This window comes from Notechis scutatus, chromosome 4, assembly GCF_049901735.1.
Source record: "Notechis scutatus isolate UNSWTSFEM ecotype Mainland chromosome 4, rNotScu1.2, whole genome shotgun sequence".
Lineage (NCBI taxonomy): Eukaryota > Metazoa > Chordata > Lepidosauria > Squamata > Elapidae > Notechis > Notechis scutatus.
The window spans coordinates 69342263-69364943 of record NC_142012.1 but is presented as its reverse complement, the minus strand read 5'-3'; the positions used below and the strand labels follow the sequence as shown (position 1 = coordinate 69364943).

The 22681-nt window shown below is 38.5% G+C and overlaps 1 protein-coding gene across 1 annotated transcript in view; it reads left to right on the top strand.

Moving 5' to 3' along the window:
* Positions 1-22681, top strand: part of LOC113417444 (uncharacterized) — a 124918-nt gene that overhangs the window by 17098 nt on the left and 85139 nt on the right. The window contains exons 7-11 of the mRNA XM_026675845.2: positions 5139-5182; positions 5427-5504; positions 7159-7355; positions 20782-20846; positions 21789-21895. Of these exons, the coding sequence (XP_026531630.1) occupies positions 5139-5182; positions 5427-5504; positions 7159-7355; positions 20782-20846; positions 21789-21895 (491 nt within the window). The remainder of the gene's footprint in view (positions 1-5138; positions 5183-5426; positions 5505-7158; positions 7356-20781; positions 20847-21788; positions 21896-22681) is intronic.

The window sequence follows — 22681 nt, the reverse complement described above, 5'->3', positions numbered from 1 at the left end:
ATGGATGGTGAAGCCCCCGCCCAAAAAAGAGGCCCCAAAACTGGCACCATGAGCAGAGCTCATGCTGATGATCTAGTGGCTGCTTCAGGTGTTGGAAGGAGGGACATTGATCTGCTGACTGCCAAGCTCTTGCCCAGCCCAGAAGGCAACTGGATCCTGCCAAAAAACCAGCAAAACCACAACAATGAGTCCAAGAAACCGCTCTGAAGGGAGTAGAAGTTGTAAAGTTCACCCCATCCCTCAAAGAGGGTGAGGTAACTCCAACTGACCCAGTGGGCAGTCCAGTGAAAAGCAAGTCGGACTACAATGATGATCCCTTGGTAAGTTGCCCTGTCAACCCAGTGACCATCCCTATAGAACTGGTGATTCAATCCTCAGGGTGAAAGGGAGCCTAGCGGACTCAGGATGTACCAGATACCTGGTCAAACTGCCCTAGTCAAGAAACTGGGCATGAGACTCAAACAGCTTAAAGTGCTCATAGCTTTTTGCCAGCTGGACGGCTCAGTGGTGTTGGGGGCAGCAATATTTGTTACTGAACCAATAGCGATGAGGATGGGGCGCACTCACAGAGACCCTGAGCTTCATCCTAGCTCCTGGAATGGAAAGGCCCCTTGTGTTAAGACTTTCTTGGCTCCAGAAATGGAACCCTTGTGTAAACTGGTGGAAGGGGCTACTTGCTGCCTGTGAAGGAGGAGGGGGAAAGGGCCATCCAAAACTTACCCAAAGCTGCAGCAGGCGAAACTGAAAAGGGAGGTGGGAGTAGCTGCCAAAGATCAGCCCCAAGGTGACCCTCAGATTCACAAGAAATACTGGGACTTATGGAGCATCTTCAGTGAGAAGGGGTCAGACGCATTCTCACTCTACCAGTCAGCTGACTGTTACATAGAAATCCTACCGGAGGCCAAACTGCCCAAACCCAAATTGTATTCCATGCCCGCTAGGGAACTGAAGGAATTGCAGATTTTTAAAGACAAAAACCTGAAGCATGGATTCACCCAACCCCCCAGACAGAGTGGCTGCCCCAGTAGTATTTAAGGAAAAGAATGGGTCCTTTTGTCTATGCACTGACTATCATGGACTTAATGCTCTGTGTGTGTAGAAAATTTTATCCACTCCCCTGCATGAAGGACATGCTGGCCCATTTGGCCAAAGAAAAGGTCTTCATCAAGTTGGATTTGCGGGAGGTGTACTACCAAGTGAGGATCAAAGCAGGGGATGAGTGAAAAACTGATTTCAATTGCCCCTTAGGATGCTTCTGGTTCCTCTCTTTTGGACTGCAAGGGGCCCCTGCTATGTTATTTAGCTAATAAATGAAGTGTTGCAGGAACACCTATACAAGGAAATGTTAGCTTACCTGGTGACATTTTAATCTATACTGAAACAATGGCAGAACATGTAAAACTAGTCAGAGCTGTGCTCAAGAAGCTTCAAGCAGCCAAACTATATCCCAAGCTGCAAATGCAAATTCTATCAGATTAAAATCAACTATCTGGGCTACCACATCTACATAAGGGAATAGAGATGAACCCCGAAAAGGTGCAGACAGTGCTAGAGTGGGCTTCTTCCTACATGCAACTACAAAGCTTCCTGGGATTTGAGAACTTTTACTGTTCAAAGTAACATTAGAAGAAAGAATAACAATGATGGAATTAACAGAAGCAATTAACAGACAAAAGAATGGCAAAACACCAGGCCTGGATGGACTACCAGCAGAACTGTACCCCACCGCCCGCCCGCCTGCTTTACTTCGCTCTGTTGCTGTTTGCCTTCAACTAGTTGTTTTGCCTGCCTGCCTGTCTGGTTGTTTAGGCAGCTTCGGCTGAGAATAATAACTATTAGCCTTTTATCAGCCAAAGCTGCTCCGAAGCGAAGGGCAAGGCAGGCAGGCAGAGATGGAGCACTGTGGATTGAACCGCGATGGCAGGCGGGCGGGTGGGGTGAAACGGCACTTCGGGAGCCTTTTCGGCGACAGGACTGAGCCTTCCCGGCTTCTTTGGAGCTGCTGGAGGAGCGATAGAGTGACTGAGAGGGAACGAGGCAGACACCTGAGGAGGAGGGAGGAGACACCTGGAGGGATGGGGCTGAGGGAGGCAGGGCCGGCGCTCCTGAACTTGGTGGTTTGCTGGCAGACGCTTTATTACCCGACTCAGGTAACAACATCAGATGTTACCTAGTCAGGTAATGAAACGTCTGCAAGCAAACTACCAAACTCGATTCTCCCCCTCCCCCCCCCCCGGTCCTTGAAAAAATGTTTTCTGCTTGAAACCGGTCCCTGGTACAAAAGGGTTGGGGACCACTGGTATAAAACATTACAAGACTCTTTAAGCAACCCAATGTTGGAAGTATTTAATGAACTACTGATTGAGGCGGAAGTACCAAATTCTTGGACGGAAGCATAAACTACTCTCATACCGAAGGAAAACTGAGACTTGCAACAGATTAAAAACTATAAACCGATATCTTTATTGAACGCAAACTACAAAATATTTGCATCAATAATAGCAGAAAGGTTAAAGAGATTTTTAAATCAATTTATACATCCAGATCAAAATGGTTTTATGTAATAAGGAAAATAATAGAATATGTAATAATAGGATGTAATAAGGAAAATAATAGAATGTGCAGAAATGAACAGATTAACACTTGCAATTGAAGAGAAGGAACAAACTGAATATTATCAGATATGGGAATTATTTTATCAATGGCTAGAGAAAAAATATGAAAGCTAGAAATAATTATTAGACCATTGAAATACAGAAAATATGTTAATAGAATTGAATATGTAAAGAAGAGAAATGTTATAGAAATAGAAATGATTTGTATACTAATATTATAATATGATAAGAACAGAGAATTAGTATTTAAAAAAATGAATATGGTTGTAAAATTTAATTGTTATGGCACAAGACTTTTGTAACCAGATGACACACCGTTAAATGAAAGATGAATGTATGTACTTTAAATAAAATTTAAAAATTTATTTACAAAAACAAAAACAAATATACATATACAAAGAGTCCCTCACATTATGAAGTTCAAAGATGCTTCTTCATCCTTACTAAGACTCTATCTTTCATTAGTTGCTTTTGGGCAATTCAGCAACATATGACCTACAAGGTAGTGTTGGATTGAAATATTTACCTTGTTGGAAATAAGGAACTGAAATTCAAGGAAGACATATTAATATATTAATTTCAAACATTATCCATTGAACTCTTGGCGTAGTTAAATGCAGTGGTGGGATTCAATTTTTTTTACTACCGGTTCTGTGGGCGTGGCTTGGTGGGCGTGGCAGGGGAAGGATACTATAAAATCTCCAGTCAGAGGTGGGATTTGTTGGTTCTCCGAAGTACTCGAAATTTCCGCTACCATTCTCCAGAACTGGTCAGAACTTGCTGAATACCACCTCTGGTTAAATGTTTCCATAATGAAGTACTTACTTACATCTGAATTTAGAGAAGAGACTTGTTCAAATTTTATTATATATATATATTTTTAGTATATGCATCTATCACTGGATTGTTTCTAGAATATGAGCCATGTTAAGCTTTTGTTAAGGGTGGGCTTCAAAAAGTTTAGCAACCAGTTCTGTGCCCGGTTGCTGGGTTGGCATGGCCATGGTGGGGGGTGGCCTAGTTGGCCTCCTGCACCACCCTGGCCTGGAACAAAAATGGGTCGTGGGGGGACATTTTCGCCCTCCGAGGGAGGCCAGAAACAGGCGTTTCAGGCCCTCCAGAACTTCCAGGAGGCCCATTTTTTTCATTCTCCCTGAGCCTCCACACAGGCCCTGCACTTACCTGCCATCCAAAACAACTCGTGTAGGGACTCCGGGGAGGGGAGGGGTGGGCGGGGCCAGCCAGGAGTGTGATTTGCTGGTTCACCAAACTGGCCATAAAATTAACAACCGGTTCACCGACTCATCCCTGGCTTTTGTGAAGGTGCTGTCAGTGAAGTACTAAAAACAATGTTGTCACTAAGTAAGCTTAAGTAACTAAGGAGCCTCAGTGGCACAGTGGTTAGAGTGCAGTACTGCAAGCTACTCCTGCTCCAATTTGGCGGATCGAATCCTACCAGGCTCAAGATTGACTCAGCCTTTCATCCTTCCGAGGTGGGTAAAATGAGGACCCAGAGTGTTGGGGGCCATATGCTGACTCTGTAAACCGCTTTGAGAGAGGGCTGTAAAACACTATAAAGCGGTATATAAGTCTAAGTGTTATTGCTATTATGTCAGACTCCTTATAGAATTTCTATTGGTATGTTTCTTGCTTAAAAATAAGCTAAAAATAAGCTAAGTTTAGTCTTTTAAGTACAATTTTAATTTGATTTCACTTTAAATACACTAGTTTTACAATAACATAGTTCCAACATGTCCTAGATAGGTGGTCTGTAGCTACAGACCTAGAATTCAGGCTCTTCATAAGGAAAGATATATTGAAATTGAGGAGGTTTTTTTTGTGGCATGAGATTTATTCACCATTTCAAGAGCTGATAGCCACTGAGTGTTTAAAAATATTCAGTAGTACAGATCAACAATGACATGGCTAAGATAATAGAGAGCTTGTTTAATTATGTCATCTCCTGGGAAACTAATGGTAATAAGAGAGGTGGGGGAGGGAGAGGGAGGGAGGGAGAGATATCACACATATACACACACACACACATACAAAGCACATACATATACACATACAAAGAGTCCCTCTTTGAGAGGCAATTTAGAAATGTGAAATGTGTGTGTATATACCCATACATATACACACATGCACTATATGTGTGGGTCTGTTTCTGTGTATGAGTGTGTGTGTGTGTGTATGTGTGTATGAGAGAGAGAGAGAGAGGGAGAGAGAGAGATGCATATATGTGGTGCTACCTTCTTCTTTTGCCTTTGTTGGTCTAATTGTCAAATGTACAACCTAAGTGAAAGACAAGACAATGATTTCCAATGGATTGCTAGGTCACTAGAGTATTTTCTCTGCTTACTTTATAGTTGCACAGGCAAATTATAAAAATAGGAAAAAGGAAATTGGATGGATGATGGAGGGTGTCTTATGAATTTTTATGAGCTTTGGGAAATGTGATTAACATTCTTTTCACTATTTAATTTTATTTCAATGTGTATTTTTAAACATTTATTTTTCTAGTTTGGATGGACTAGAGATGAATTCAGCCTATTAGCAGCGGGAAGGTAAATATCATCTTTGTTTCAAAGAATACTGTTAATTTTAATACTGTTAAAATATTACAATGGTCAAAATCCCTGAACCAATAGTTTAGTGATATTTCAGTCTCTGTCAACAGGATATCAGTTTGGATGTAATAAAGATTTGTTTGTCTAAACATTAGATATTATACAATAGAAACTCTCAGTAGATGTTAAGTTTTTAAATTCACTTCATTAAAATAGTTTAAATATCAAATGTGATTTTTAGTCTTGCAGGTCATCTGATTGAATGTGGGGCTCAATGTACAGGTGGAATATTCACTGACTGGCATACTGTGCCCAACTGGTATGTTTATTCTCCACCAAAATACATGTTGGTGAATATTTTTGTAATATGTTTTAATACTTAGATTGCTGAATGATAAGAGTTATAAAGACACTATTCAGCCTATGATCATATTAATATCTCTACAAAAAATATATCTTCAAAAATAACTTTGACGCTAAGTAACCTTTATATCAATCTCCTTATAGAAATTCTACTAGAATTTCTGTTGGAATATTTCGAATAGAAATTCTACTAGAATTTCTATTATAATGTTTCCTGTTTAAAAATAAGCTAGAAAATAAGCCAGTTTAGTCTTTTAAGTACAACTTTAATTTGATTTCACTTTAAATACATTAGTCTTACAATAAATAACATAGTCCCAACATGTCCTAAATAGGTGTTTTGTAGCTACAGACCTAGAATCCAGGCTCTTCATAAGAAAAGATATGTAGTTTTTTGTGGAATGAGATTGATTCATCATTTTAAGAGCTGTCAGCCACTGCGTGCTTAAAAAAATTCAGTAGTGCAGCTCAACAATGGCATGGCTAAGATAATAGAGAGCTTGTTTAATTATGTCATCTCCTGGGAAACGAGTGCTAGTTAGATTTTTATGGAACTTGGAGTTAAAACTGAAAAAAACTGCTGGGTCCTGGGAGAGTACAAAGGTAGATGTTATTATGTTTATTCCCCCTTAGAATTAATGCCTTGTGATGAGAAATACCTCTTGCCAATTGGCACTTGTTTCTGTGATCCATCTTTAAATAAAAGTTACTGACAATGCTGAAAAAATCAATTGTGCCATTACAATCTGCCCACAGTAGTCAGTTTGTGAATTGGTGCTAGCTCATAATGTGTTAGCATGTTTCATTATAGCATAGCATTATTTTATCTCTGCTGTGTTTCATACTTCGATTTTTAATAAGCTGTCATGTTCATGTCCATGAAGATGTGGCTGCAATTTGTTAAAGCTGCTATAGACAACATTCTATAGCTGCTATAGCCACAACATTCTCCATTTTGTCCTTGCTGTTTCTTTCTGGCAACTCTTTCCCTTGCATGAAAGGCCACGTGTTTGCAATCTCTACTGCATTTTGATTGCAGTATGGCTGACTCCGAATACCTCAATTAGTTGAAACCTGTTGTAAAATAATACAGGTAGCAAATGTAGGCACTGAACCTCATATAGAATGACTAGGAATTGTTCTGAGAAGTAGGCAAAGAATGTTAAAGATTGCAGAATGGCTGATAACTTGGGAAAAATACATTTTTCCCATAATACGTTTGCTTGAATTAAATCTCACCAAAGCTGTAATGTAAAAGTGAGATGCAACAAAAGCAATTAATATCTGATTTTGTTTTGTTTTGATACTTTTACTGCAACATGAAAAAGATTGTGCTATATGTTTTCTTGGACTGATATTGCTTACATATTGATAGCTCTTTTTTAAGCTTTGATACTTTTGTCTCTTTTATGTATCTAATTGGTTTATTCAGTTGGTCATTTGGTTGTCTGTACGATTAAATTAAGGAGCTGAGCTAAAAGGACTTAAAAAAACAACTGGTATACATTTTGATAATTTGTTTACCACTATTTTTAACCACATAAACATTCCCCTGAAATACATTATTGATATACTTTCATATAATTAAATTTAATATTTTGAACTTTTAGGCATAACATCGGTTTCCCCATAGTAGAAGTTTCTTGTGATGGAAGTTTTACTGTATCTAAAGCACCTGACACAGGAGGCCTGGTGACTTTTGGCACTGTGGCAGAACAATTGGTATATGAAATTGATAATCCTAAAGCATATCTCTTACCAGATGTCACATGTGATTTTTCTCAAGTCTCCCTTACTGAAATTGCAGGTCAGTGTCTGCTGATATTGCATTATACTAGGGAAATGACAGGGGTATATACAGTTTTATTGTTGTTTGAGAAAAAGAATGCTTTTATGTGAATGTCATAGTGGATGAAGTGAATGTCATTTTATGTGGATGTCAAGAGGAATCACTCTTCTATGAAAAGTTTATTCATTCATAGTTCCCATTGTCTAAGGCTGCCTGGGGAATTCTGAGAGTTGAACTCATACACCTTATAGTTCCTAAGATTGAGAAACAGTGGTTTGAAGAATTATGATGTGCAGATTTTGATGCAGAAGAAAAATGAGTGCTGGTGGTGGAGTGAGTGTCATATACATACTTGCATTGTGGCACTTTTTTCATTTCAACGTATCAATGTGTGAGTGTCAAATCAGGTTATTGTAAATACTGACTTTAAATTCATGTTCATGTAACAGCGTAGAAGCAGAGAACTTGAGATGGAGATCCATGGGTGAGAATCTGTCTGAAAGTTAAATTATTATTATTTACACAGTTTTGGCAGACTTCATGACATAATTTTGCCATTTACACAGAAGTATGTCGTGATAAACATGTTGTAATTTTTACTGTATTATGACTTGCTAAAAACAGTGATGAAATCAGCCTTAAACTGGAGGCACCCTACTCACCTCGACTCATAGTTTATTTTTTAAAACTTTCATTGGGAAAAAATCGCATTGCGTATTTCATATTATTAGTAAAAGCTAAATCTTGCCAGTTTGTATTTAATCTGAATAATACATTGCAAATGTTAATGGAATGGAAGGAAGAGGGGAAAAAATGTTAGTCTTAAGTGAAAAGTTAAATAAAAGTTCCCCCCAAAATTGAGTTCAACTCTTGGTGACTTTGAACTGTGTAATTTTGAGGAGGAAACAATATAGAAATGATTTTCTATTCCTTCTTATGGGATATTTTATCCATTTCCCAGTCTAACCTATAGCCCTGAAATTTCTTGGCGCTTTTACCAACTACATTTCTGCTTAGCTTTTTGAGAGTGGCCAATGTCAGCAAATGCTGCTACTTTCTGGACTCCAAATAAATAGACATGCAATGCTTTCATAACTACCTATCAAAAATATGCAGTTTCTAAATTATACCAAGATTATTGCATATTTATTACATGTTTTAAATGAGGTTTAATGACTTCTAATGTAACTTAATGCATGGAATGAAGAGAGATTATGCAATAATGAGTTCTGCATGCATCAAATGAGAAAATGATCAAGAGATCTGGAAAAGATCATTCTCCAGGGCTGGCTGAGCAACACCTAAAAAATATGTGTTCAGAATGACAGTGGGAAAGGAGTTTGATAAAAGGAAATAAACCAGAGTTATATTATTCTCTGACATTGATAGAAACTGGTTTGAAAAGATCTGCCAACTTTAATAGCTATTGCTAATTATTTATTTGCACACTGCACTGCTTTATTGTCATTGACTTTTGCCTACATTTCTGAATTTAAGACCTTATAAATTTCTATTTGCAAACTTTTAATTATTAATACATTTTAACATTAATTTTTAATATTTTGCATGCAATTTTAAAATATTGTTCCTCCATAATGTAATCATCAGAGCAGAAAGATGGGATATCCATTGAATAACTAAATAAACTTAAGGTTTTACTGAATATATGCTGCCTTTGATCAACGAAGCATTAATAATACCAAATAGGCCACTTTTAATATACTCCTTGCATGATATCAGTCCTATTGGGCAAGGACATAAAACTAACCTAAATATTTTCTCAAAATGTGCTTTATTTGCTCAAAATTTCTTCATTAAGCAGGAGCAGCATTTAAACAGTGTATTTTAACCTTCAAATGAACTTTTAGCTTATAAATGGCCTACTATGACACATTAGAACTCCAAATAAACTTTCACATGAACTTTCAGTTAGTTATTCTGCTAGAAATTAAACAGATGGAAAGTAGACAGATTTCTGAAATATCTTTAGATATAACTGCTGTGACATGTACTCTAGAAAAAGGACTGCAGGCCTTTCTACTTTAATTGTTTACTTTAGTAAATAAATAGTTCATATGGCAGGATTAGATAAAGCATTTGAGTGAACTTATTGGTGCTCTTTTTAATATTTTAAGAGTGATTCATTTTGTAATATAACTGGAACCAAAATTCTATTAAAAGCAAAATACTATTTGTTTTTAAAGGCATATTTCCGCTAAGTAGAGTGTTAAGGGTACAATTGCACTGCATATGTGTCTACTTAAAACTAAATTTCAGAAAGCTGATGTGATGTAAACCCATCAAACTGAAGTGTGATTTTATATTCTTTTATGTTGTTTATATTTTTTTTCAGAGTAGATACTGGCATTTAAATGCTTAAATGTAAAATATTTATAAAATATAGAATAAATTTAAAGATTAAAATACTATTCAAAATAGTGAAAGAACCCACTTTTATAATATTCTTAGTTTACTTGAGTAGATAGTAGAGTAGAATGGAATCGAATAACAGCATAGCATAGCATAGCATAGCATAGCATAGCATAGCATAGCATAGTTGGAAGAGACCTTGAAGGTCTTCTAGTCCAACCCCCTGCTCAGGCATGAAACCCTATACCATTTCAGACAAATGGTTGTCCAATCTCTTCTTTAAAACTTCCAGTATTGAAGCATTCACAACTTCCTATAACATTTCAGATAAGTGGCTGCCTGGTCTTTTCATAAGAGCCTCCAGTGTTGGAGCATTCACAACTCCTGAAGGCAATTTGTTCCACTGATTAATTGTTCTGTCAGGAAATTTCTCCTTAGCATGAGGTTGCTTCTCTCCTTTATTAGTTTCCATCCCTTGCTTCTTGTCCTGCCCTCAGATGCTTTGGAAAATAGTTTGACTCCCTCTTCTTTGTAATAGCCCCAAGATATTGGAACACTGCTAACGTGTCACCTCTAATCCTTCTTTTCATTAAACTAGACATACCTAATTCTAGCAACCATTCTCCCCTAATCATTTTTGTTGCTCTTCTCTGCACACTAGAAAGTCTCAACATCTTTTTTACATTGTGACGAGCAAAACTGGATGCAGTACTCCAAGTGTGGTGTTACCATGGGATTACAAAATGGTATTAACACTTCATGTGATCTTGATTCTATCCCTCTATTAATGCAGCGTAGAAATGTGTTGGCTTTTTTGGCAACTGCAACACACTGCTGGTTCATATTTAAGTGGATTGTCCACTAGGACTCCAAAATCGTCTCACAGTTACTACTATTGAGCAAGGTACCACCTATAATATAACTGCATTTGGCTTTTCTTGCCTAAATGTAGAACCTTTCTTTTTTCACCATTGAACTTCATTTTGTTAGATAGGGCCCAGTGTTCAAATCTGTCAAGATCCTTCTGTATCTTAAGCCTATCTTCTGGAGTTTGGGCTATTCCTGCCAGCTTGGTATCATCTGCAAATTTGATGAATTCCCCATTTATCCCCTTCATCCAAATCATTGATGAAGATGTTGAAGAATACTGGGCCTAAAACAGAGCCTTGGGGTACCCCACTGCATACTTCCCTCCATGTACATACAGTTCCATTGAGAACTATATGTTATGCAGTTGGTCAGATAGTTACGAATCCATCTGGTGATGATGCTCTCTAACCCAGGGGTCATCAAACTCATAATTTTAAATCCCGTGGACCACTAATATGAATTTTGCCTGACAGTGGCTTGCTGACGTTTGGTGGGAAAGTCGGTCCCATATTCCAGAGCTGCAGTAGTCACAGGACTGGCCCTTTGGTCATCCCGCAGCAGCTGCTCTTCCAACCCGGGTACACCAGGCCTGCCATGGACTGGAGGAACTGTTCTGGAATGACCAAAGGGACAGTCTTGTGACAACTGCAGCTCCGGAATATGGGACCAACTTTCCCACCAATGTCAGCAAGCCACCCCAGGGCAGATTTCTCTCTCCTGCCATTGGTCTTACCTTCCAGTTTCAGCTCGCATGGCTCTACTCAAGGTAAGGTTTGCACTTGGCCGAAGGGTGAGGGCCAGTGGGTGGGCGGTGCATCCTTGTGTTCCCGTGCAGCCCGGATTAATTGCTTTAGGGGGACATCTCTCTGCGAACCACCAACATTTTCTTGTGGTCCCCAGCCCACCGGTTAGCGACCACTGCTCTAACCCACGTTTTTCTATCTTATCAAGTAGTACTTTGCGGCCTACTTTATCAAATGCTTTACTGAAGTTCAAGTAAATTATATCAACAGCATTCCAATGGTCCACTAATTTTGTCACTTTGTCAAAGAATGCAATAAGATTTGTCTGGCATGGTGACAAACCCATGTTGGGTTTATGACAAACCCATGTTGGCTTTTGGTTCTGACTTTGTTTGCCCCTAGATGTTTGTTGATTTGTTGCTGGATTATTTTTTCCAGAATCTTCCCAGATATTGAGGTCAGGCTGATAGGTCTGTAGTTTCCTGGATCTATTTCCCCCCCCCCAGTTTTGGCTAGCAAGGTGCTGCCTTCGCATCTCTCCCCCCACTGCCACCATCATCAAGGACAACTACAATGCTGATCCGGCCCTCGAAGAAATCCAGTTTGGTACCCCTGGATTAGACTGTTTTTTCCCCGTATAAAGACAGGTGCATAAAATGAGTTTAGTAGCTCTGCTGTCAGATCCGTGTATCTGCCATTCTTCAACGGAAGAAGAAGGGGGGCGGGGAGGAAATTGGTACAAGTAATCCTTTTTGATGTAACTTGAATATCTTAAACCTTATATTGAATCTGTATAACTTGCACATGATATACAACTGGAGGACTGGAGCCAGATGTCTAGAAACTTGTCACCTCTTAGATAGCAAGAGGAGAAGGGACCATAAAAATTCCAGCTCTGGAAGATACTCCCTGGGAAACTCTTCTAAAATACATTCCCAGAAAAAAAAGGGGGGGGGGGGAACTAACATGTTGGTTCTTTGTTTGACTAAATCCACATCAGAATAAGGGGAGGGGTTCTAACTCCCTTTATCTATTACTGTATGCCTGGAAGCATCTTAGATTCTGCTTTGACTAGTGATGGATTCACTTCCTTACAATAAAGAATTCCTTTTGAAGTACCTAGCTTTCAGAAGTTCATTCTTTTCGGTTGAAGGGGAAAAGTCCGGTGCTTACATCTGCTTTCTTCCAGTTGCTTGTCACCTTCTTGCCATTTTCTCCCACTAATGAAAGAAAAAAGTTTCTTTGACTTTTTTCTTTTTTCTTTTACATGTTGAAAGAAGCTTTGTTGTTGTTGTTGTTGTTGTTGTTGTTGTTGTTGTTATTTTTTACTTTTTTTTTAAAACAAGTTTTATTAATTTTTTCAAAAACAAACAAATCATCATTAGCCATTACATACTTAAACCTTTTTCCATTATAAATTTAACAAGTCAGATAAAACCTTAATTCTATTTTAAACCATTTCCATAAAGCATACAAAAACCTCTTATCCAGTTTCTCTTTACCTCTCTTTACTCTTATTCAGTTTCATTATTATTGTTTCATCTATTTCTTTCTGACTTGACCACCATCATTCCCATTCTATACTTCTGCAAGGTTCTACTAATTCTCCCAAAAACATAAACACACAACACATATAACATAAAAGAAAAGAAAAAAAATCTTTTAGGAAAGTAACTTGGCCCCAGATATCTCTCTCTTCATGAACTTCAATTATATTCATGCTCATCTTACATATCATTACTTATTTTATCTACCATTCTAAGTCTTCTATATTAACTTCTCCACACATTTCGCTCTTCTTAATTCTATCTTAATTAATCCATCTTAATTTGAATCATTACATTTGTATCTTTTGTCCATTCTTTATTGTCCCTTATAATAAAAAAGAGAGAGAATTTCTCCTGAAATCACTAATCAGAGTATGATGCCTTTCTGTCTCCCCTCTAAATTAATCAAATTAACATTTAAAATAACACCCAGTACCCAATCCGATTCTGCTTGGTACATTCTATCTAAATAGTAAATCCAAAATAATTAAATACATAGTTAAACAGTAAATCTAAATGTTGAATCTTATAACATTCCCATTGTCTTTTCCAAAAACAAATGCTATAATAAAAATTTTATAATAACATCAATATCATAATCTTATTAAACTCTTTAATTAAAACTCAATATTCTAAACCTTCCCTTTAATATTATTAAATTTAAAATCAATCATTACTAAACATTTCAACATTTTAATCTTTTATCAACTCTTAAACCATTTTAATTTTCTATTTCTAATACAATGCTACAATATCATCTTATGTACCTTGCAAAACCTTTTTTAAAGAATTTATACTTTACCCTTTATCCCTAAAAAAGATTCCTTTTTTCCCATCTAATTTCAAAACTTTGTAGCTTTTCTCCACCATTTTCCTTCCTTTCTTCCCCCACCAAACCTTTCTACCCCCCATTCTTCTAGCCTCTGCCTTACTGGCTTCCCTTCTCTGTTGTGTTCCTTTTCCCTTTTGTTTACTATCATTATGTTGCTTTTGCACCTTATTTTTCCCCTTCTTAAATGTTTTTTTAGATCTTAAGTCCTTCATTTCTCTTCCTTTCCGTCTTCCTTCTTTCTTGGTTAAATTCTGAAATTCATTAAAGATGGCTTCTTCCTCTCCTTCTTCTTCTTCTGCTGTCTTCATCTGCTGTAATGTTTGTTGATAGTTAGCAAGCGCCATTTCTAAGAAAAGGAAGGCTTCCCTCACAGCATCTCCACCATTTTTTTTTGTTTGCTCATATTCTTTTCTCAGTTTCTCAACAGAAAAAGCCATTATAAATCTTTTCTTCTCTTTTTTTTCCCCTTCCGGTTTGTCGGCTTCGCGAGCGGCAGGGATTTGCGACTCTGCGCGATCCCTGCCGCGCTAGCCGTTTTTGGTGCTCCGATCCGGATGGGTTCGGAGCTAGGCTACCCTGCAGGGGTAGCTGAAGATAGGGGATCCGGGAAGGGGTTTGGGGTGTTGCAGACCCCTCCCGGCCGGCAGAACCCCTTTTCCCAAGACGGTGCAGCGGCGGTCTGCAATGGCCGCCACAAAGAAGCTGGCAGCCGGGTAAGAATGCGCAGGAGGAAGTGGAGAAAGCTTTTGAAAAGAGAAAGTTTTTCTTGGTCCCCGGGACTCTAAGATATATTTAACAAAACTCCTGGAAATTATGGCTTTCTGAATGATACCTTCTAGAAGAGAAAATAAGCGGCAGCTTGGTGGTGCTGAAAGGAAAGTTTACTCTCCTTCTCTACGGATTTAACAAGTGGATATTAAGAAACCTATTTTTTTAAGGTAAAAACTGGCTTTAAGTGATAAGTGAGAAAGGAGAGGACTAAAAAAAATATTTGTGTGCTAAGACTGTTGGAGGAGATGCCTTAAGGATTTGAAGACTGAAATATATTGCAATAAGACTTTAAGAAACAGATTTGTACTTTCTTTTCTTCTGATTGATACTACCCCAGGAAGAGAAAGTGAGAACTTTGCCTTGGCTTGGACTGATTGATAACTTTGGGACTGTTTTATTTTTATTTATTTTTTTGAAATATCTTGGTTGTTGTAGGAAGAAAGAAGGAGTTATTTTTTACTTTTGTCGCAAGCCTTAGTTCATTTTGAGACTTAGCTGTCCTCAATTCATCTTTGCATGCTCGGGCAATTCGCTGAAATTCTGTCTTATTTATGTTCGTTCCCCTCTTTCCACTTATTTTTTTAAATTCTTTTTGTCTTTCAGTTTATCAGAGAATTGGTTATGCAGCCATGCTGGTGTCTTTTGAGAGCTGTTATTTTTCTTCTTCATTGGTATTGTGCTAGAATAGGCTTTTTATAATCTCACTTTTTTAAAAAAATTCAAGCTTCTTGAGTTATTTTCCCCTTGAAGATTCTCATCCATGGAATCCTTCCAAAGCTCTCTCTAAGTTTAGTGCAATTAGCGCCCAAAAGTCTCATTTGACTTTCCTCTATTGCTTGTGCTTGCATAATGTTGAATATCAATAATGCACCTCCCCCAAGGTTTCTGTAGCTTCAACACCTTCATCATTTCATCTCTTGTTAGTGAGAATTAAGTCCAATATGTCTGATGTAGTTCCATTCTCTACTTTTTGGGTCTGCTAGCTTGGTCAGAAACCTTTTGATCTTCCACTTGGTGCAGTTTGTCTTCCAGTTGATGTCAGGGTAGTTAAAGTCCCCAATTGCTATTGTGATGTGCTTCCTACATACCTTAGTTAACTGGCTAGCAAAAAGTTCATCTATTTCCGCTGTTTGGTTTGGTGGCCTATAGCACATATCTATGGCAGTCTCGTTTCTCCCCCTTTTATATTGACTCAAATGCATTCAAGACAGTTTTCATCATTGTTGTGCTCTATTTCTGTACAGATGTAATTATTTCTTATATATAGTGCAACTCCACCTCCTCTTTTATTTGGTCTATTTCTGTTAAATAATCTAAATCCCTCTAGCTGTATCTTCCATTTGTGGGTTTCATCCCACCAAGTTTCCGTAAGGGCAGCCATATCATATTTGCCCTCATTTACTTGAATTTCTAATTCACCCTGTTTATTCCTCATCCTCTGTCAGTCTGTGCTCCCTTCAAATCCCAAGAAAGAAATACTCAGACTCAATGGGTTAGAGCAAAGTTATTCTTTTACTGGAGAATAAAGTGAAAGCTACAGATTTAATTCCGAATCTGAGAAATTGGCGCGCAGATCACATATACAAAGGGATGGAAATGCTCCCACCCCCCAAAGTCTAAATGAGTCTTCCAATTAAAAGTTCTGAATACGATCATGTGACCATCTCCAGGTGGTGATGAGGCTTCTGTCCGTTGACCTTGACATATTTTGATAAAAGTTCGCAGTTGCGCAAAAGGGGATAGAAGCTAGCCAAGAAATGGAAAGTTAAAGACAGGAATCCCCCTCCCCTTGCTACCCACAGCAAAAGGAATACAAAACACCTCCAGCTTTCTTCCCCTCCGAGTTCCCCACTCCCTCCGTTGCTAATGACAGCCGAAAGAAATAGATTTGCATAGCAGCAAAGAAGATGCAATAGTTAGGAGGCAGAATATATATATTATGGAAGATATCTTGAGGCTGACATCCTCTGTGCATTGGTATATTGACATTTGAGTCCTTTTTGACTGACCCTGTGTTTATTTTCTACATAACCTGTGCTGTGCCTGGGTTCTCCTATTTCCTTACCACATTTATACAATCTAGTATTTGTATTTTGCCATTTTAATTTTATTTTAAAGTAGTATGATCTTTATACCGTGTTTTTCACATAATAAGGCCGGGCCTTATTTTTTTGACCCCCGAAAAACGGCTAGGCCGTCTTTTTGGGGGTGATTTAATTCCCCCTTGCATCCTCGGGTGGGTGGGCGGGCAGCGACAGCTTGGATGTTTGGGAGACCTTCGGGTTTGGGCCACCGTTGCTTTCCCTTCTCCCTTGCTGCCGCGGCGTTAGAGCAACGCCGCGGCGTTTGGCGCAGCCACGTGCGGCCAGTCAGGGCTCCTCCCTGCAACCGGAGCCCTGAGGAGACATTTGGCTTCAGGCGCTCCCGTCGCCGCCTTCCCTTTGCTTTCGAAGGTAAAGCGAATTATTTTAAAAATGACACCCTACTACAACAAAGCCTCCCCTGCCTGAGAGGGCAGCCCTACCCCACATGGGGAGGCGAATCTCCCGGGGCCTCTTCGGTTCCTCCCCGACCTCCCTACAGTGCGCACCTCTGACGTGCCGGTCCCTTCAGCCCAGCAAGCTCTTCCACCTCAAAGAAAGGCCAGGCGGGCGGTTGCGAAGCAGCGGCAGCAGGTCCGAGCCACTCGCAGCGGAAACAGCCACCACCCTTAGCCCAACGTGGGGAGAACGACCAAGGTTAGCGCCCGCCAGCCCATCCTTCCCGCCTTTGAAGGCACCTGCACCGAGCGCCTCCGCGGCTAGCCTAGCCACGCCGCTTTAGGTAAAAATTTATCTTTTCTTTTAGGTAAATCACTTCATTTTTGTTTTTAGATTTTGAGAAGGTGCATTTGTATTTTATACACTTCCAACTCACGGTAATCATGCAATGTATTCTTAAGTACTTTTCTAAACTGCAGTTGATCTGTATAAAGAAAAGCTCTTTAATTTAAATGAGCACCCCATCTACCAAAACTGATAATGATAATAAGCAACAGATCAGCTCCACTGAGATAATCAGGCAGATTGTTTTAAAGTTCAGTACTCAGGATAGCTCTATCAAACTACAGTACTGTTACAATACAGTGTTGAATCATATAAAATGCTATAGTTAGGATTATTATACAGGAAAACTAATGTCAAGTGCTGCTTCAGCACAATTATCATTCCTATTTTAGGGGTGGGATTCTACCAGTTCAGACCAGTTTGGGTTTGTTATGATTCTGCGCAGTTCAGAGAACTGGCAAATTGTGCCACTGGCTGCCCTTCCCCTCCTTCCTCACTCCACTCCTTATCTCGCATGCGTGCCATTGCTGCCTGCTTTCTCCCGTCTGCCATCGCTTCCTGAAGCCAGAGCCAGCCATCCGCCGTGGCCCTGCCTGATCTCCCTGGGTGAGTGAGACTCTGCAAGCCCTGGTCACCTACCTGTTGCTGCCGCTGCCCGCCCCAGTTGAGTCCTGACTCCCGGGCTGCCCACCCACCATCCTCGCCCGCTATTGCTGCCTGTTTTCCATTGCGGTCCTGCCTGATCGAGGCTCTGCAAGCCCCGGTTGCCCATCGCAGCTGCCGCTGCTGCCAGCCCCAGTTGACTCCCAACTCCTGGGCCACCGGGCCACCATCTTCACCCGGCCGCCACTGCTGCCTGCCTTTGCGATCGGTGAGTGAGCAAGCAAGCCCCGATTGCCTACCTGCCGCCGCCGCCAGTCTTGGTTGAGTCCCAACTCCTGGGCTGCCTAGTTGCCTTCACTGCCACCTTCACTGCCTGCCTTACCCAGCTGCCATCTTCACCTGGCTGCCATTGCTGAAGGTGCTGCCGCAGATCGGTGAGACAGCCGCCTTTGCCAATGATGCCCACTCCTGCTGCCTGCCTCGCCTGGCTGCCATCTTTGCCCACCTATTAGAAAAAAGCAAAGAAAAAACAAGTATCAACAAAATATGCAACAAAATAAGTTTTATTTATTTTATGTTTTTATTTATTTTTTAAGAGTATATTTTGTTTTTATTCACAAATAATATTGTATTGTCAGGACATATCATTTAGGAAGAAGCAAAGGAAAAACAAACAGAAGTATCAACATATAACAATAGTAGTAGTATAACAAAATAATTTTAACTACATTTCTCTTTGTATTGGCTTATTTATAATTGGGTTAATTATATTAACATGTTTATAATTATCAACCCTCTTTGTATTTAATTCAAACAGTAATGATTGTTCTACGCCTAATTTCTACCTCTTATCTCTAACCACTTTTTTTAAGAAGCATAAAAAATTCAATACTAGTACAGTTGGGTACAGTTAATTTTATGTAATGATAATGACAATAATATTAATGAGTACATAACTGTTTCTCCATTTTAATGAACTTTCCTTAAATAATTGGTCTTTTCTTTTATACTTTTAGATTTTTAACTTCTGTTTCTGTTAACCATTGATAAAACAAATCCCACGTTAAGTATTCAAAATCTCCTTCTTGATTTTAAGTATTCTAATCTATCCATTTCTGCACATTGTAATATTTTTAATTACATTTTCATCTTTGGAAGTGGTGGCTACCCTTTTTGGGCTCTTGTACCAAAAATTGTGCATGTGCTTGCACGCTCGTGCTCACATGCCAGCACCCAGAAGGCAATGCGCGCCCCCGCACACACACACCCTACACATGCACGCGCAATCCCACCCCAACCCCTGCCACCCCCTTACCTGCACTGCGCCTCACAGCTGATTTTCGGCCAGTTTGAGGCCTTTTTCGGCCTCCCAAAGGCTTGAGGAAGGCAGGCTTCTACAAGCTGTGTAGGCCGAAATCTAGCCCCGTTTCATCACTTCTGGTTTTTTTCAGGAAAAACTTTATGAAAGTTTATGAAAATTATGAAAATCTGTTACTCTCTTCTCTGACCTGCAGGAACAAGAAGATTGTTTTGTTTGAATATGTGTTTGGTGTTTGATTTTACAGTTAAGTAACTTTGTGGTGATTAGACTATTTTCTATTTAGTTTGCCTTTGGATTTGTTTACTTTGTTTACTGTTTATTTATGCTTTTAATCATATTATTAGGCACTACCCAATTGGATGTACTAGTACATGTACAAAAATAAGCAAACTTGGATCTATTATGGTAATTCCATGGGTGTCTAGGTTTCCTGTGAGCAATATTGCTCACAATTATTATGTTTATGACCAGTGCTTATCTAGTTATCTCAAAAGGTTTCATGGATGATGAAGTGGGCTGTACAAAAGGAAAAGTTATTGGCACATGTACTAGTAAAAGAGACCTCCAATTTTCAGAAGAATAAGTTTTGGGACTGACATCTGATCAGCCGCAGTGGCGCAGTGGTTAGAATAAAGTACTGCAGGCTACTTCTGCTGCCTGCTGGCTGCCTGCAATTTGGCAGTTCATATCTCACCAGGCTCAAGGTTGACTCAACCTTCCATCCTTCCAAGGTCGGTAAAATGAGGACCCAGATTGTTGGGGGCAATATGCTGACTCTGCAAATAAATTTTCAGTATAGAAGTCTAAATGCTACTGCTACAGCATTCTCTGACAACTTACAGATTGAATAAAAATTCTATAAGAGTAGAGATTACATTCATGACTAAAACCCACATATAGAACTATCCTTTCTATATGACAAGTCTCATTTGTTGTTATTAACTGTGAAATATAAAACATATTTGTTATTCACTTTACTGCACCAGGAAGTTAGAGTTCCCATTAATACAACTTAATTGTTGATGTTAGTTGTTGCCTCATTATTGCTGCAGCAATAAATTTGTCTAGATGGTTTCACTTAGTAAAAGATAGATATGAAAAATCTTCCATTCTTCCAGATGAACCTAGTTAAAGGGATTACATCCTTTCAAAGTTACACTGAAAGACATATTGAATTGTCTCAATTTCCTTAAATTCACAAGTGCAAAGGTTTGGAACTACAGGAATTTTAGTCTATCTGCCAGATAATAGTATTGAAATATGTTATGCCTGATCCTGAAATATGTTATGCCTGATCCTTTAGCTTTTACAAGCTAAAGGAAGTAAAGGTAGAAATACCTTGCTAGTTCCACAAAGCCTACTTTTTTTAGCCTACTTCCGAAGCTCTGAGAAGGGAAGCTGACTTCAGACTGGTGTTCAGAGTAATCCAATGTTTTCTCTTCTCTTTTAATTGATTTTATTTGACTATATTTATTGCTCAGCTGTGTAAACTGAGATTTTTATTCGATTTTTTTTCATTCAATTAAATAAATAATCAAGAATTCTTAAAATGTTATTTTTAGGCATTGATGGTGCCGTAGTGAAAGTTCAAGGAGCCAGAGGATTGCCTCCTTCACAATTTTACAAGGTTCTTTTTCATTGATTTACAATTACATGGACTAGAGTTAGGTTGGAGATAATGTAAAACTATTACGATTGAAAAGTTTCAAGTGTAATTTTTGTCATATTTTAAAAAATGTACCTATGATTTAAAGTTAAGAAGCTTTAAATTGTTGAAATGGGGTTGGACTAGAACAACAGTCCCCAACATTTTTGGTTCCATGGTCCAGCAGGGAAGAGGGGATGGTTTTGCACATGCAAACATAAGCCTGCAAATGGAGCTTTGCATGCCCGCCTGTTGCTTGCATAGCTCACTTCCCAATGGACCACAGCCTGGTATTGTTCCATGAACTGTGGTTAGGCACCCCTGGACTAGAAGAACTTCCATAGTCCCTTCCAACCCTGTATTTCTCTTATTCTGAAATATATTTGCTTTGAAGTACAGAGTATATGGAATATAAGTAACATTTCATTAACAGAACAATACAATCTATATTGAATGTTTATAAAAATAAATGAAATATCTGGGAAGCAACAGAATTCTTTGCAAAGGCCAGTATATGTGCAGGACAATTAGCAGAATGTGTGCTCTCAATCAAAGTTCCAAACATCAAAAAATGAAGGCGGCTTTAGTCATGTGACCATAGCCACTATCTTCCCCTTTTTGATCCTCCCCTTAGGGGTCCTTACATTTGTGATTATTAAATTTAAAGGTCTTGGCTCTTGAATTCTTTGGAGGTTTTACAAGAATAATATAATAAGCTCTTTATTAGTTCCATAAATAAGCTTAGGTTTTAACCCTTGGTATACTGACAACATAATTTGCAATGATTCTATTAGTTTATTATTACTACTATAATAAAACAGACTATGGTTATTTGATAAATTTCATAACCATAAAATTGAATTTTTATATTTCTAATCAGAGATTGTCTAATTAATTATAAATCCTTTGCAACTACTCCCCCAGGTAAATGCCACTTATCTTGATGGATTCAGAGCAACAGCCTGCTGCCCAATGGGAGGACCAAGAGCAATAGAAAAGGGAAAAAGAATGTCTGAAAGTATTTTGGAAAGGTTAGATGCTAATGCATAATACATTTCCCAATTGATTTGTTATAAAACAGTAAATTATTATTTGGTCAGGATCCTAAAATGAAACTATTTCAAATGATGAACAGTGTCATATATACCCAGTGTTTCAAATAATGTGTTACTGTTATTGTGTTATAAATTATACATTCATGTCTATCATCATCCATAAATGTTGTTAAAGGGAGAGTGATGGTTTTCAAATCCTAAATAAATGGGTGCCTAGATTTCCTGCAAACAATGACAATATGATTGTCCCCTGCAATAAGACAAAAGAGGTAAAAATCTGGACTGGTTTCCAACATTTTTTTATTTCATGTTTTCCAACTATGGTTAAAAAAAGGGCCAATGATGAGGAAGTGCTTGAATCCCAAAAATTCACATAGCAGTAAAGACCTTCAAAAAACATCAAAGGACAAACTCAACCAAAGTTAGTCACTCTTTAGTTATTTATTTATTTCCCTTCAAAATTTACAATGAAAAGGTGATCTAAAATCAAATTTAAAACAATTAAACAATTAAAATAAAGAAAATGAAGAAATAAAAAACAATTAAAATAAAAGCTTAGACAAAAGGAGTATTTAAGGGTCCTTTCAAAAACCTAAGAAGAGGTTAGGTCCTCAATTTTTACAATTTAAAGACCAGAATTTGCAACAGAAAAGGCTTTATTCCATACTACCATTAAATGAATTTGCAGTATCTGAAGTTCTTTAGATAATATCTACAAGGAAATATTCTGTCCTACCCTCAAAAGGACGCTATAGAGCACCG